Source organism: Vanacampus margaritifer, chromosome 7, assembly GCF_051991255.1.
Source record: "Vanacampus margaritifer isolate UIUO_Vmar chromosome 7, RoL_Vmar_1.0, whole genome shotgun sequence".
NCBI classification, from domain to species: Eukaryota; Metazoa; Chordata; class Actinopteri; order Syngnathiformes; family Syngnathidae; genus Vanacampus; species Vanacampus margaritifer.
The window spans coordinates 7,749,982-7,767,367 of record NC_135438.1 but is presented as its reverse complement, the minus strand read 5'-3'; the positions used below and the strand labels follow the sequence as shown (position 1 = coordinate 7,767,367).

The 17,386-nt window shown below is 40.3% G+C and overlaps 1 protein-coding gene across 2 annotated transcripts in view; it reads right to left on the bottom strand.

Annotated features, from left to right (window-relative positions):
* sdk1b (sidekick cell adhesion molecule 1b) overlaps positions 1–17,386 on the bottom strand; it is a 278,501-nt gene that overhangs the window by 184,959 nt on the left and 76,156 nt on the right. For both annotated transcript variants that reach the window (XM_077570575.1, XM_077570574.1), the window contains one exon: positions 1,617–1,773. In XM_077570575.1, the coding sequence (XP_077426701.1) occupies positions 1,617–1,773 (157 nt within the window). The remainder of the gene's footprint in view (positions 1–1,616; positions 1,774–17,386) is intronic.

Sequence of the window (17,386 nt, the reverse complement as noted above, 5' to 3'; positions counted from 1 at the left end):
GGCAGCAGTTCTGCCAACAGGGACAGCTTGGCTCTTACCAAACATTACACGGGACGAGGAAAAAGAGAAATTCAAAGAACGGAATTGTGGAATATTTTGGGAGGGATTTGTCATCTAAATGTTGGGACTGTCTAGAGCAGTGGTGTCCAAACTCGGTCCTCGGGGGCCGGTAGTCCCGCAGGTTTTGGATATTTCTCTCCTCCAACACAGCTGAAGCTCATCAGCAAGCTCTACTAAGCCTGATAACAATCCTGTTGATTGAAACAGGTGCGTTGGAGCAGGGAAACCTCCAAAACCTGCGGGACTACCGGCCCCCGAGGACCGAGTTTGGACACCACTGGTCTAGATGATTTTTTTTTCACTATTTAATTAAAAAAAATAATAATTGGATAAAAGGACATCAAGTTCACCCACCCGGCTTGACACGGCCAATGAGTTTATGTTATCATGACGACTACGTGAGCACTGAATCTGAAGAGAAAGCCAGCCATTTTCACTCACGGAGGCAGCACTTCATCAGCACAACACCAAATAAAATTTATAGACTGGCGGATGATTATTTATGTCAAAAGAAATTATTTTACAACATGACATTAGAAATATAGAACATACAACTAGAATAAAATGTAAAATTAAATTTATAGACTGGCGGATAATTATTTATGTCAAAAGAAATTATTTTACAACATGACATTAGAAATATAGAACATACAACTAAAATAAAATGTAAAATTAAATTTATAGACTGGCGGATAATTATTTATGTCAAAAGAAATTATTTTTACAACATGACATTAGAAATATAGAACATACAACTAAAATAAAATGTAAAATTAAATTTATAGACTGGCGGATAATTATTTATGTCAAAAGAAATTATTTTACAATATGACATTAGAAATATAGAACATATAACTAAAATAAAATGTAAAATTAAATTTATAGACTGGCGGATGATTATTTATGTCAAAAGAAATTATTTTACAACATGACATTAGAAATATAGAAAATATAACAAAAATAAAATGTAAAATTAAATTTATAGACTGGCGGATGATTATTTATGTCAAAAGAAATTATTTTACAACATGACATTAGAAATATAGAAAATATAACAAAAATAAAATGTAAAATTAAATTTATAGACTGGCGGATAATTATTTATGTCAAAAGAAATTATTTTACAACATGACATTAGACATATAGAACATACAACTAAAATAAAATGTAAAATTTATTTTATAGACTGGCGGATAATTATTTATGTCAAAAGAAATTATTTTACAATATGACATTAGAAATATAGAACATATAACTAAAATAAAATGTAAAATTAAATTTATAGACTGGCGGATAATTATTTATGTCAAAAGAACTTATTTTACAACATGACATTAGAAATATAGAACATACAACTAAAATAAAATGTAAAATTTGAATGTAATAGAGTAATTTTCTGGATTAGTGATCCCATGAGGTCCCTATAAAAAAATAACAAAAAGCCTGTTGATAGAGATTTTTCTTCTTTGATGAAAACTGACTGATGAAAACGGACCCATTTAGCCACGTGCACGGGGGGCCAACGAGACTAAGGCAGCCAGTTGGCGGCGGCTGACCTGTACTGCGGCGTCCAGTCGGTGATGTTGCTGCTGTTGAGAGACCAGCGGTACTGCAGTGGCCAACTGCCTCCAGCCAAGCAGGTCAGCACCAGTCTGTTTCCCTCCAGCACCACTTGTTGCCCCAGGCCGACCCCTCGCAGGTAAGGTGCCACTTCTGACAGACACAAAGAGAAACACAAGTTTTCAATAAATTCATACTTTCACAATGGCAAACATTGAGCATGAACGGATGGCACAGCAAGATATTGTTTCTGTTTTACATTAAAAATGTTGGTTCTTTAAATAAAATCACCATTTATATATTTTTTTCTATTTCACTCGTGGTATGATTTGGACAGACATGAGCCTGAGGCCACAGCGTTTGACAGCTTTGCAGTTTTTGTAAGTATATCAACTTCAAATGGAAGATTAGGATGCTCAGCAACCTGAAGTCTGTACAGGTAAAGAGCTCTATCAACCTCCAAAGCATTCCATCTTTTGTTGATGCTGAGTGACAATGCAGCCCTCCGGATAGGCTTTCCTCGGCTTGGCGCAAAAATGCCTGCTCTATGAGTTCAGCGGTTTCATCAGCGGTGGTAGTAGCAGGCCTTCCGCTGTGTGATTTGTCAAGAGACGCCACATGGATAGTATAAATTGCTGTCCATATTGGAGCAGCCGGGCACAGAAAATTTCTTTCTAGGGTTCGAGTATTGCAATGAACCAATGTCATTTAGTGAGCCACGAGAAAAGGCTTACAAAAACAAAGTATGCACAATCTAATGCCGATCACCTTGCATCTCTCCAAATTAGAACAGAACCAAAAAAAGGAAGTCCTCAACTGAATCTTCTTATCAATTTCACCTGCGGCATTTGCTAAATGCCGCAGGTGAAAGAAAAACAGCTGATATCGGAGGAAAAACCCGGCCTACGCAAACTTAATGCATTTGATAATGATTATGCTCCTAAAAGCAAAAGTGAAAATTCTTCAAATCTCATTTAGGATGATGACAGTACAACATAAAGGCCACCGTGTTCATTTGTGAAGAAACAAAAGGTGCAGGTCATGGGGGGTGGGGGGTGGGGGTGGAAACAGCAGCCATTAAAGGAAACAGTAAAACCATTAAATTATATCTCGTCGTAAAAGGTGTGTGCGAGAGTCTTAGCTGGGGGGGAGGTCCAATTATTAGCCAGAAAATAATTGAAGTCATTCACCCGGCCTTCCAAGATACATTTGATTTGGCAAATGGTGCAGGCATCATCAAAACAATAACGCCGCATCTGCACTCGTGGTACAAGAGATGCCACTAAATACATTTCGAACATTTCTCTCACCTCGCCGTCCACTTTGTTTGAACTAAAAGTGAATCAGGATCGAGAAGGGAGCGGACAGCGGTAACCTTGTTTTAACAAAGCAAACGTTGGCAAACTTGGATAGTTTTGACGTTTGAATGGTGGGCAAAAATGATAGTCTGATAGACGCATTGTGCAATTCAAAGCTGTGGAATTTGCTATGTTGAAATACGCTGCTTTCAATGACAAATCTGTACAAAGATTTATTCTTTTGTCTATTACTTTTATAGCAAAATGTGTTGACGAATAAGGTGTCAAATACAGACCTTGCCCTTTTTTTTAATGGCCCTGTTTCAATACCATGAGCCAAATTGCAGGCTCCCTGATGGGCCAAGTCACAATAAGTTTCAATCAATATTTCACTTAGCGCATTAGATGTGCGCAATGGGTTAAAATGTCTCAAAATATATTGGGTAAAAAGAATGAATGTGTTGATTTTGTCGTATTTATTTATGAAAATTGAACTGGCCCGGTCAGGTCAGCAACAGAGGTATGGCCCGGACTCAAAAGGCCACGGTTAATGTTGGACCCTTATTTGTAAAAAAAAAAAAAAAAAAAGAGAGAGAGAGCAATGATGATGTCATGTCACCGAATGAACAATACTGAGATCTCCAGAAAAAAAAATTTAAATCACGTAGCGGCTGACCCCAACCAAGCTGAACCCGCTAACAAAAGTGATAAGGCCGCAGGTGCACATTAGTCACCAGCACATGTAGGTGCAAACAATCACAGACTTCATCGAAAGTGTGACAAACCGAGTCTGTCACTTGCGATTCCAGTAGAGACAATTATTCCTGCAGTAGTCAGACAAATAGTCTTACTTATAATTATAACACAAATAGAAAATGATTGACACGGGATTGCCTAAAATGAAAAAGGGGTTTGTCCAAAATGACATCATATTGTGGATCTTAACTCATGTTGGTTGACTTTGTCTAGGGTTTGTACTTTGAGGGGAAATAAACCGTGTTGAACTTTTCTTGTGGACTTTGCCATTTTTCCTACAAAAAAAGGACTTTGAAATTCTGCTGCTGAAGGAACTTATTCAATTATTCAACATGCAAGGACTGGAAAATTGTTTAAAAAAAATATTTTTAGCACAGATTTTTTGGATACCAAAAAACTGCAAGTTTTGTGAAAAGATGGTGATCAACCTGGTCTTTTGCAGGGTTTGTATCTAAATCAATAATCAATCAAATCAAACCAAAGGGTGATAAACACCCGTGCTAAATAATAACAATGTTATTTGTTAAACATGACGATTTGAAATTTTGATATCAATTTTAGCACTGACAAAGGAACGATCACACGATTTGCTTTTCGTGGGCCACATCAAAGGAATTGGTTTCCAGATCTGGCCCCCGGTCCTTGAGTTTGACACCTGTGCTCTAAATTGGGTGTAAAACCAAAAATCCAACTCACTTGTTACCCTAAAAAAATAATAATAATAATAATAAAAAATCCAAAACGGATGAATGATATCACTTCACCGTTGTCAAGATAATCACAACAATCTTCAACTATTCTGTGATTACGCGTCACCAGCTGATGGCGAGCAGCCAGAACGTTATTTGACACGGCCAGTACTTTAAGGTCACTCAGTGTTTCACTCTCAAGTCTCCTTGCACATTCTAAGCAGCCCTCCTCTCATTCAGCGTCCCTCGCATTCGCTTCCACACTCCTCGTTCCCTGCGGAGATCCCAGGGCCACATTTTCCCTCCCTTCTCTCCAATCTTTAGTTGCCCCCTCTACTTTGGATTGATAGCTGCCTTCGCTGAGCACACGGGGGAAATGTTCCATCTGCACGTGATTTATATGTGAGTCAAGTGTGTGCGTGCGCGTGTGTGTGTGTGTGTGTGTGTGTGTGTGTGTGTGTTGAGAAGGACAAGGGAAAGGGTGAGTAAGTGTTAACACGGCCATAAGAATTTAGTTGAAGAATTCCTCACTGAATGGCTAACGGCGCTGCCTCGGACCATTCTGTTGAACGGCGACGTGACTCATCTTAGCGTGTGCATGTGTGCGAGAAGCGGAGATGCAACCTTAACGGTTGATCATACCCGACGACGCGACTAAGAAAGGCTTGCACGCTGTAAAAATAGAAGCATGTGAATGTTTTTTTTTTTTTTTTTTTTAAGTGCCCCGGCTATTTCACTTATCTGCACTTTCTTCATAGCTGGCTCCGCTCCTCGTGGCCCTTTAATCCTACCTTGCGCTTTAAAGCCAAGTCCATTAGGAATGACAGATGGAGACGGCCGACGCTAGCGAGCATGCGAGAGGCGCAAGGTCAGCTAACGGGATGTTTTGCTGTCTTTGTCGCCCCGCTGACAACAAACCTCTCTCCGCCATTATGCCTTAAGCACCTGTCCAACTATTGAAAAATCACGGTCGCTCCTGGTTGGCCGTCGCTTCGACTGCGCCAAAGTGCGCCGCAACTCAAGATCATCCCGGTTTCATCCCCTCTTTGGGGAGGGATATTGGCTAGCAGAGAGGATGGACTCCGGATGAGACGGCAAAGACAAAGAGGCAATAAAAAGCTACTATTTGTATTCTAGCAATTATTTTGGAGATTTTTTTTTTTTTTTTTAGTAGGAACACGGAAATGATGAGCACGCATGGTGGTTTCTTTGAGGATAACCTAGCAGTCGCTATGATTTTCTTGCGGTCTGTTTTTATGCATCTGAAAGCTTTGTGCATATCACGACAACATATAGGCATGTGAGGTGCAGGTCTTATTTTTGTCAACTTGTGGTTGTGTTAGATTTAAATTCTTTATTTTCATATATTAACCATTGTTATACATTATTAACATCTTAATTCTTTATATTAACCATGTTGAAAGGTTTTATAGACGTGTAAAGCAAATAGTGTTGAACTCAGTATAATTTGACCTTAAGCTGAGACATATCATTTGGTCTAGAAGTTCCTTCTCTGTGGGAAAACACATTTGGTCCTTGAGAACAGAATCTGTTTCGAACACGCACCCCTGACTCTGTTTTCGCCATCGCTCATGGAAAAGTACCCAGAGAGTATGTTTTGTCTACAAATGAAAGAGAGGCGGTCGGTTTTAACTATAAGAAGCCATTTTACACGCGGAAGAGACACATTTCGGCGCTCTGAATTCCACCTGTTAAGTGATGAATTGGAGTCTGTTACGATGTCCAGAGATCTCTGTTAGATTAAAATCATTTTTGCAAAGGTGTTTTTTCTTACATTAAATCTGTCTTCAAGTTTTGGAACACGCAAAGAGGACAAATAATTTTATTCCTCTTTCAGTTGCCATCCTCACGTTCTATAATGTGGTATCCGTGACGTTGAATATCTTTGTTCGTCTTTTAAGGCAGGTCTGGCTTGTCAAGTGAGCTGGAAGTTGGTGAATGAGAGTCAATTACTGTTTATTGAGATTTATTGTTATTTGCTTAGCATTGTTTAGTGATTTAAAAACAACAACAACAACAATTAAGCAATATCACATGACTTTTTGAAACTGATTTAGTTTGGTCATCCTTTTCCAAAGTAATAACAAATGTTTGCAAATGTCTTATTTTGAATAAACACAAAAGATAATAGCCTGTATTCATGAAAGACTACAGAAATAAGAGCGTAATTACTGTTAGAGGCTAGAATTAGGATTTGGACAATTTTAAGATAAACAATGGCTCTAAACGATTACTTGATCATTAAAATAGTTGTCGATTAACTTGGTAATTGATTAGTTGTCGATTAATCTATTCATTTTGGAAGCTCTAAAAGCCTACTGTATAATTCACCTATGGCGGTCTGCAGTATTTAAGGGGAAGGAGAACAGCTGCTTCAATGGACAGCAAAACAAGCTGGCTGTGTTAACGCCCACAACGGCCCAAAATGTAATTGTTATAATTTGCCACACTGCACTGGCTCGCACGGGTCCGCAAAAATACTAGCACTTAGTCTAGCCTGCCCCTGCGTACAGTACACCTCGACTCAGACTTACGCTGAACACTCAATTGCAAATATGTCATGCTTACCAACGTAACAGCCATAGCTAATGTCATCTTGAGAGAAAACTCCCCATTAATGTTGTAAAATGAATCTTAAATTTCATTCCTAAAAAAAATTCTGGCAAATAGGGGTAGGAGAAATCATCAATCTTACATACGTGTGTTTTTGAACTGATGTGCCAACCTAGCAAGCCAGTGAATAATTGTGGCCGACTTTTCCTATGGTAAATAAAAATTAGGATATGATTGAGTCATGTCACATTAATCATTCGCTAATGTCTTGGCGCACGGCCAACGATGTGTGCGGCTACTCCACCTAGCGCAATAAACACATGTCACAACTTATCGGCATAAACGAATCCCACCCTGGCTGTCTTAAATGAGAGGTATTAACATGCAAAGGCTAATTGATCACACCTCGATTTGAGGCATGAAATTCCGATTTGGCCGGTCCGACGTAAAACAGCTTTATCGGCAGTGGGAACCATGCGGTGTTAATGAATTGGAGTGGGAGAGGTCACCACTGGGGGCAGTCACCCTAGAAAAATCACTTAATCTTCATAGAGCTACACCCCTGTCGTGGGACTGGGCTGACAGAATGGACTGATGATGAATACTGATTCGCTGTCTCGCTGCGCGCACACGCACGCACATCTTTGCTGCATGGGAATGAAGGGGAGAAAATACCTAAATCACTCCTTTTTATGACATGTAATTTTACTTTTAATAAGCAGTAGCAATTTGTGCGGCTAAGCATTTTTCCCCACTGCAGTAGACTTTTTGATTATTGGGTGCAAATGAGTTCTAGTCCATTTTGATCTAATAAATCCGCCTGCGCTTGTTTTAACAGGCATTTACAACACGCAATTAGGGCGACACCGTGGTTGGGGACGGGATGAGCTAAGATTTTTTTTCTTGTTAATAGCACGCTGAAAGAAATAGGGGGGGGAAGGCAATTAATGAGACAATGCAAGGTGAAGGGGCCGATGATGATGATGATGATGATGATGATGATGATGATGATGATGATGGATTAGGTCATAGTTAGATGAACACTAGAAGAGTTTAACCAGTGCTGTTCATGCTGCATTTGTATACTTGCGAGGGGGAAAAAAAACTATACATCCTAAGATTTTAATCATTTTTCCTGAAAATTGAAGGAAATTAATATCAATTATCTATTCTTCTTATTTCTACCTCCTGATTGTAAAACAGCCATTGCTGTCACAATTACGATACCTTGAAATAAAGCCAAGTATCGGCCCAGTACTGATACCTATCAGTACTCATCTATCCCTACTTTTTTTGTGTGTGTGTACTAAGTGTCATTATCTCAGTTCTGTACTGCAATGCTAACCAAAACAGCAGCACTGGAGCATGTAGCCAATTTCTCTGCTAGTGTAGTGAGGTGCTGTCACAATTACGATACCTTGAAATAAAGCCAAGTATCGGCCCAGTACTGATACCTATCAGTACTCATCTATCCCTACTTTTTTTTTTGTGTACTCAGTGTCATTATCTCAGTTCTGTACTGCATTGCTAACCAAAACAGCAGCAGTGGAGCATGTAGCCAATTTCTCTGCTAGTGTAGTGAGGCTACATAGGGGTCCTACAGATAAGGAAAGTTAAATTTAGGGATGTTCAAAAAAAAAAATCAAGACCTATATTTGCCAGTATAGCATTTTCCCTTCAAATTGCGTGAAATTAATAGCAATTTCTAACCTTCTAATTTCGTTCCTGATCATAAAACGGACACAAGAGGGCGATACCAGTATCGGCCGTCGTTGTGCGGACCAACACCTTACCGACATTGCCTATACCTATTTTTTGGAGAATGTAAATTTTAGACTATTTAAAATCACAGTCCTACTTATTGTGTTTAACATTTTGTAAGACTTTTGAAAGTTTGATTTAAGAAACTTTAATGTCAATTAAGACCTTGATTTTAGATTTGCGTATTCAGTGCCTATAATGACTTTTTAAAGGCCCCCCCGGCAATCCTGCTAAATTAAAATCAGTACGTGTTTACCCCTATGCATCAGAAATTATTTCCTATGTTAAAAAATATAATAATAATAATAATATGGCTTCAGAAATCAAACAAGGTCAAGTAGCATTTTGGAGCGTATCACGTTTCCACTTCACAATGTAGCAACAACTAGTTCAATCATGCTTGTGTTTTAATCAGGTACACTTAATCAAAAAGCAATGTGCTAAATACATATAAGTATTAATCAACAAATGTAATTAGTGCCTTGTGATATGTAAATTCACTTAGGATGCAGGTCTTTGACACACACCAATTAAGAATGTTATAAGAGACACTTGATCGGGAACGACCTCCCGCCTGAGCTCATGATGAAGTTAAAGTGGGCCCCCACGACGGGGACCCCCGTGGTGACCTGCTGACTCGTAAAGGGCCCGGGCTCAACTTGAAGGGGAAGCGGTGCCACGGGCTCAAGGATGAGAAACTCTATTCCTGGATGGCAAAACAGCAGATAAGCAAGCACGCGCGGGAGCAAAATGTTTCCTTGGCTTGCGGCTACAAGACACATCCTCTTATCTTTTCCAACAATTCCCAAACAGGAGGCTGCGGGTAGTGCCAGCACTTTATTGCTATTATTATCATTAAATTGCTAACAATAGCAGCGGCTGTTTTAAAAGACTACGGCGGAGATTACACATCCTTTCCTCCGCACCCGCGCCAGCTCCTATCACGCTCTCCATAAGCTTTGACTGAGAGCTATCAGATGGGAGCCGACAGGTGACTGACTGATCCCGACTCTCTGATTGACAGATGTCAGAACAGACCATACGTTACCGACGACGGCGCATAAAAATGCAAGCAGGTGCATGTGTGCCCGACTGCCATTGGGTGAAATAGTCACATCTTTGACTTAACCCGGTTAAAGCGTTACAGTGGTGCCTTGAGATATGAGTTGAATTAATTCTGTCTACACTTGTGACTAAAAACACTCCCACTCAAATCCAATGGAAATTCCGTTAATGTCATTTTGATCTGGTTTTGATCAGGTTGAGTCCCTTTTCATTCATTAGTTATTTTTTTTCACCTGTTCTTGTCAGCCCCGGTCCATTGTGTAAGCCTATCAGCTCCAGGTGTTCCTCATTGTCTCGTCAGTTTTCTTGTATTTGCTTCCCTGGTGTCTTTCCGTTTTGGTCGCTTCATTGGTTTTGTTGATGTTGCCAGTCGTGGTTCCCGCTATTCATTGTGGTGAGTTCCTACCAATTTGAGGTTTGTTTGTTTTGTTTTGTTTTTTTGCGTCGAGTCATGTTTGGGAACAAATTGTCTCATTTGCTTTTTTTTTTTAAATAAAAGATGACAAGATTTTTTTTTTATTCCTGCGCTCAGTATGTGACAATCAATGTGTTCCAACCTCTATTTCAGTGAGGAAAAATAACAATATATAACATTATGTTTTGTAAAAAAAAAAGGAAAATGACAATGTGATTAATATTACATTTGTGGAATACGAGTTATGCAGCAAAATTCTGCCGTTTTTATCCATCTCGCGGGGCTACCATTTTGTCACTAGCTGTCCACTGAAGATGAGCTGTGATTGGTTGTTACATGAGACCTGAGCAACTGTGATGTCATTTTGACGTGACAGCAAGTGCCAAAATGGCCGCCTACTGACATGGATAAAAACTGTTGGATTTTGCTGCTTAAATCCTATTACCCTAACCCTAACGCAATATTAACCAGAATACCATATTTAGACTAATGGGGCTGCATAGAATATCATATTGTCAAGAAACAATTTGGGGGGTTGACTTCCCCTTTAATGCTGAAGTACATTTCATGTGAAGCCACTTCTGGTGTTTCTGCTTTGGCCACCAGGAGGCAGTACAGTTCAATATAGTTTTGCCAAAATGAATGAAGAAGAGTACACTTCCACTACAGCTGTAAGTGATTCAGTAAGATACTGCAATATTGGTCTTTTTTTCCCGGAGGATAAAGAATATACATCTGTGAGCATTATCATAGCCATATGCATGTGTTTCTCCACCATTTGCGATCAAATATCTGGCACTTCTAAAATTATGACTGTCAATGCTAACCGTTAGCATTTCAATGAGATTTTGCATTATAAGGCAGAGGATTGTTCTTAAGGCAACTTGATTTGGTTTTAAATGTACGAGGTGTAATTCTCTTTGTTTCACGATTAGCTTGATGGTGAACTCCAACTGGCAGTGGAATGAAACAGCTTGTTGCCTCTTTCCAATGCATAGTTCAATACTTGCACCAACTGCTGCTTATTGCGAAGCCCGTTGAACTGAGTTCACTCGAGCTCTCGTATCTTAAGTTTGCCCTGGTAGGTCAAAGCAAAACAGTGTTTGTATCGGCTCATATCTCCCAAAACTCCTAAGTCGAGTCAGTTGTATATCGAGGCTGTATTTAAATGCGGATGTGTGTGTTCATGAGAGCAATTGCACAAAACGATATCATTTGTGCTTGAGGCACTTAGCAATGCAAGCGTGTTATTATTTATGTTAAACAACGCTGCGTTATTAACCTAAATTAATTATGAGTCATTCGAAAATGTCCGATTATTGCTTTCTATGGCATTTAATAATGCCACTAATAGTGCATGTGCAAGAGTGAGCAAAGAGCGAGACAGAGCGAGAGGCAATCAGATGGAAGAGACTGTGATCAGTGACATTTCTAAGAGGTGGGCCACCCTGCAGGGCACATCTGCTAGAGGACACACAAATGCTACATGATACTGTCGGCTCTGATCGCCTGACGAGCGCACATTAGACAAGAGCGGACAGACGGGGGGGGGGGGGGGGGGGGTGGTCCTGGAGTTTTTTTTTTTTTTTATTGCAGAAGACGCGCACACAAATTGTGTCATTGGACTGTAAAAGTGAAGAATAAACTGAAGAATTGGTCTACTAAGAATACATTATTTATGAAAATGTGCTTTCACTAGGGGTGTCAAAATCAGTGCATTAATGTTGAGTTAATTTAAACTTCCTTTAACGCCACAAATTTTTTTGAACGCGTGATTAATGACCGCCGCTTACTTGGAAAGCCTGTACTGGGGTAATTCCAGTCGCAACGCAGCACACACGTCTACGTCAAAATTTTGCTGTGATAAATTTAAGAATAATGCATATACAGTATTTGTAGAGACTGGGGTCAAGTTGTACTGTGTTTTACAATTTTAAAAACGTGCAGAATTTCACAAGTTACTTCATGTTAAAGATTAAATAGATAGCTCTTAACATGAAAAGAAAAAATGCACTGAGCTGTCACCAATGTCTTACAAATGCAATTATGCCACCTAGTGGCAGAAAAATTACCTATCTTTTTAATTTTAACTCAATTTTATAAGTTATTATGAAATTACTGTATCAAATCACTAAAAGATGCAGCCATATTAGTTTACCATCTTTTCCACCTTCATGTTAACAAGAGTAAACTTATATTTTAATGTACATTTAGAACAGATATATGTGAGTTAACTATTTAAGTCATGTGATTAATTACGATTAAACATTTTAGTTGCCTGACACCCCTAGTTTTCATCTTTAGAGTATCAAATATTTTTTTTATTATACACTGGACAGTCAACACTAGGTTCATTAAGTATACTTGTTTGGCACACAGTCCCAGCTCACGATCCTTCCATTTTCCCTCAGATGAAAATATGCCAAGTAGCAACCATTACCTGATCATTTATTTTAGGGACATTCGATACCACTTTTTTCAGACCAATGAATGTACCGCATATGTACCCCATGTTGCGGCTGGTGCATGAGGGATTGTGAGGAATAGAAAAATGGAAATAAGTGAGAGTCTCAAACACCGTGTCATTTAGTCTGGCGTCTGTTCTTCTGGAAGGGAGCGAAATAAATAGCTCCCACTGCGCCCGACAACTCCACTGAGGAAAGTTGTGTACACAAGTGACTGTGAAAATTGTTCCACACTTTGGAGTGACGCACATACTCAATAATTAAATCTGTTTTACCCACTTTGCTTCCTCTTCCCCAATTCCCACATACACCCATCCCCAAACACTTTCCATGTCCTCATTAAAACGTGCTCTGTTGGGAACAAGTGCGTGGTGTTTCTGTGTGTGTGTCTAAGTGTGTTGGGTGGATGGGGTCAATAGCAGCCCGCTCCCGGGGGGGTGTGTCCTTGTCTGACACGATCATCACACAACCTTTACACTATCGCCCTCTGGGCTCCACGCACACTCGACCCAGATCCAGATTGATTCCGCGATACGACTTCTCTCAGACAAGCGATCCTACGGAAAAAGTGTTTCAAAGCTGTCGGCCATTACGCGCAGTAGAAGCCTACATGTCTAGAGTAAGAGAAAGCGACGTCCGACCTTGAGGTCCGTCGGGCGGGCGAGTGTCGTATGCCTGAGCTACTGTATTTAACGACCTTGCTTCTCTCTCTATCGTTTTTTTTTTTTCCTGCTCTGGCAAGTGATTGTAATTGTGCTATTGTTTAATTATCCTTATCTTGTCTCACCTCTTTGGAGGATCATTTAAACCCAGCTCACTTCATCCCGATTGTTTTTGTTCTATTTTCTCAGCTTGTATTTTGCACTTAATCTCTCTCTCTCTTTCTCTCGCTCGCTCTCTTGTGTGTGCACGCATCCAGGCACCAATCATATCGCCCCTCTGACAGCTGCCACTGGCCTGACCTTGGACATTGTTCCCCGCCTGCTTCTGAAGTGATTGACGAATTGTATCCTCTCATTCATTATTGAAGGTGGAGATCGCGAGCGCGGCGCCAAGGGGTATCGCCGTTACAGCCCGGCAGAGCAGACGGCGGTAAAGTGGTTGGGTGGAGGGGGAGGTCATCCGAACAAACAAGAAGTACGCAGGGAGAGAAAGGAAGGGATGCTCTTGGAGAATGATAATGGCTGGAGAGGATACAGGTGGCGTCCTTAATAGCTTTACGTTTGTGACTTTGAGCCGGTTCACACACGTTGGTTCGAGCTGATGATACATAGAAATGTCACACGGCAGCTTGTTGGAGCATTTACGACGCGTGCTATGATATGGCAATTAAAGGGGAAGTCAACCCCAAATCCATTCTTAACAATAATATGTTCTCTGCAGCCCCATTAGTCTAAATACTGTATTCTGGTTAATATTACATTAGTGGAATGAGTTAAGCAGTAAAATCCCGTCCGTCCGTCCGTCCGTCTTCTTCCGATTATCCGGGGTCGGGTCGCGGGGGCAGCAGCTTTAGCAGGGAAGCCCAGACTTCCCTCTCCCCAGCCACTTCAGCCAGCTCATCCGACGGGACCCCAAGGCGTTCCCAGGACAGCCGAGAGTCTCTCCAGCGTGTCCTGGGTCGTCCCCGGGGCCTCCTGCCGGTAGGACATGCCCGGAACACCTCCCCAGGGAGGCGTCCAGGAGGCATCCGAACCAGATGCCCGAGCCACCTCAACTGGTTCCTCTCAACGTGGAGGAGCAGCGACTCGACGCTGAGTCCCTCTCGGATGACCGAGCTTCTCACCCTATCTCTAAAGTAAAATCCCATTTTTATCAATATCAGAAGGCGGCAATTTTGCCACTTCCTGTTGAGTGAAAATGACATCACAGTTTCTCACAGTTCAGGAAACAACCAATCACAGCTCAGCTACTGAAAACAGGTGAGCTATGATTGGCCGTTCCCTGAGCAAGTGGCAAAATGGCCACCTCCTGAGATGAATAAAAACGGCTGGATTTTGCTGCATAACTCGTATTCCACAGATGTAATATTAATCAGAATGTCATGTTTAGACTAGTGAGTTCACATATAACATATTTTTGTCAGGAAATCTTTAAGGTTGAATTCCCCTTGAATACAACTCGTTAATCAAGTAAGTTTTAAATGCAGATCAGCGCTTTTGATCATGTTTAGGCCAGCAGAGGAGGCCCGCAGTGCACGCCACTGCTGGGGTCACATGTGATTAGTTGAGAGAGGTCATGACCTCACCTGTGTGGGTGTTCTGCACAGAAAGACGAAACATCCCTGCCAAATAGCTTCGTGCCATGGCAGTAAACTTCATTGAAATGATAATAGCATGGCCGGAATTGCCTGTGGGCTTGTTTTAATTGCGAGAAAATATACAGGTTTAACATACCCGGTGGACAACTAAACTATGATGCGGCAAAAATCGAATCGAGACATGGCTTCATGCAATAGCTCAACACTAAAACCCTGATTCAAGATGTTTATTTGTCATACGTACAGCAAAAGCGCAATGGTAGAACTTAGCAATGAAATTTACTTTGCTAGTCTCGTTCCACTTAGAAAAACAATATAAGAGATTTTATTATTTCTTTTACAATTTTAAATAACAAATGATGAATAATGAAGGAAAAAATGAGGGTTTGGTAATATACAGTACATAAGAACAATTTAAAAGCTAGAATGAAAAAATAAAAATGACAGTGTATTCAAGTTGTCAGTCTCGTTAGTAGGCCTACAAAAGAAAACAATAAGTGTTGTATGCTGTTCCTGATAACATCTTATGCCCTCTGTGACATAGCCGTCATACATGAATGAGGTGTATGTCTATGTCTAAGTCTATGCACATATTTTTTTGTCTCTGAGAACGATTGTTACACTCAATCCTTCCAACTCAAGCATTTTGAAACATTTCAAGCATCTTGTTTTATTGGTCCTGACACTTTGACATCGCACCATTATTCACTCATGGACTGTATCCAATGATACATGCTAACAGGGAGGAGTAATTTCGGCTCCGTTGCCAACAAAATCCAATAGTGAGTCTCCAGTGTCCATCTTTGTCATCCATTTTGAATGTTGTTCCGCAATCACCATTATTTTATGTCTATTTTCAGACGTTTATCATATCCCTCCTCATCAGTCTCCATTACTCTTACTTTGTGTTCATCTCAGTTCCATCTCTAGCGTGAGATAGCATTGATTTTGTTTTCTCTCTTTTTTTTTCTGACCTGGTCCACTCGCTCCACTCTCTTTTCAACAGCGAGTGTGTACGTTACATCCTCCGGCACTGCTATTTACCTGTTAGCTGCAATACGTGGGCACAAGAAATATAGCAGTTTTAAGCTTCACTTCCTCCACTAAGTCACTCACTCACTTTGTGTGCGTCCTTTTCTGCCATTTTGTTGTTGTCTGGTAGTGTAGGAGGGCACCCAGTTTTTATGTGTATCACGGTTGATGTGTTTTGTTTTAACCCATTACAATGATATAAACATAATTTTGTGTTGCTGAAAACCCTATTCATTCACTTGATTTTTCCTGGCTCCTCATCTAGCAAAACTCTAAAATTATTAAAAGGGAAGTCAATCATCTTTAAGCAGCAAAATCCCTCAGTTGTTTTTTTTTTTTAAATCAATATCAAAATGGTGGCCATTTTGCCACTTGCTGTCGAGTGAAAATGACATCACAGTTGCTCAGGTATCAAGTAACAACCAATCATAGCTCAGCTTCAGGATACAGGTGAGCTGCGATTGATCGTTGCCTGAGCCCCGGGCAACAGTGATGTCATCTTCACTCGACAGCAAGTGGCAAAATGGCCTCCCCCCTGAGATGTCTCAAAACGGCTGGATTTTGCTTAACTCATATTCCACTAACGCAATATTAACCAAAAATACTGTATGTATTTAGACTACAGACGCTCCCCACCTTACGAACGAGTTACGTTCCGGACGATCGTTCGTAAGGTGAATTTGTTCGTAAGTTGCTTCAGTGCTATATTTTGTATTATAATTTATGTTTAAAGCCTATATAAGTATATTGAAGGTTTATATAAGTATGTTTAAGGCTTGTACAAGTAACCTGCATTGGTTTGTACTGAAAAAAACTTTTAATAAAATGGAGAGAATACGTACAGTACTGTACTGTACTACGTATGTGACACACACAGTATGTACATGTACGTAATAAGATAAATAAAATGAAGTTTAACTTACTTTTGGAAGATGTACTCGATGCTTAAGGAGATGATGGAGGAGGAGGAAGAGGAGGATTTTATATCATGAGAGATTCTTCGTCGTCGCTGGAATCGGCTTCAAAAGTTATTTCCTCCTTCATGGGGACCGGCGTTTTCTTCCTCCTCCTCCTCGACACGTTGCTGAGCCTCCAATGAGCTCTCACAGCGCCAATCGTCGGTATTAGCAGCAGAAAGAAGCACTACGCGCAATACAAAATCTAACTTACAGCATTTCTTTCCGAACATTTTTCGACATACTGTAGGCGCAGAAATGTTCGTATGTACCGTTGTTCGTAACTCGAATGTTCGTAAGTAGGGGAGCGTCTGTACTGGTGCTGCATAGAACATATTATTGTCAAGAAATGTTTACGGTTGACTTCCCGTTTGACTAATTGAATGGGATATCATCAACCGTGATGTAACTCACACAAGTTTGAAATTTTCACAGGAAATGATTCTCTGCTTTGTGAAATAACATCAACAGCAAAAACTAGTTAGCCAAATTACC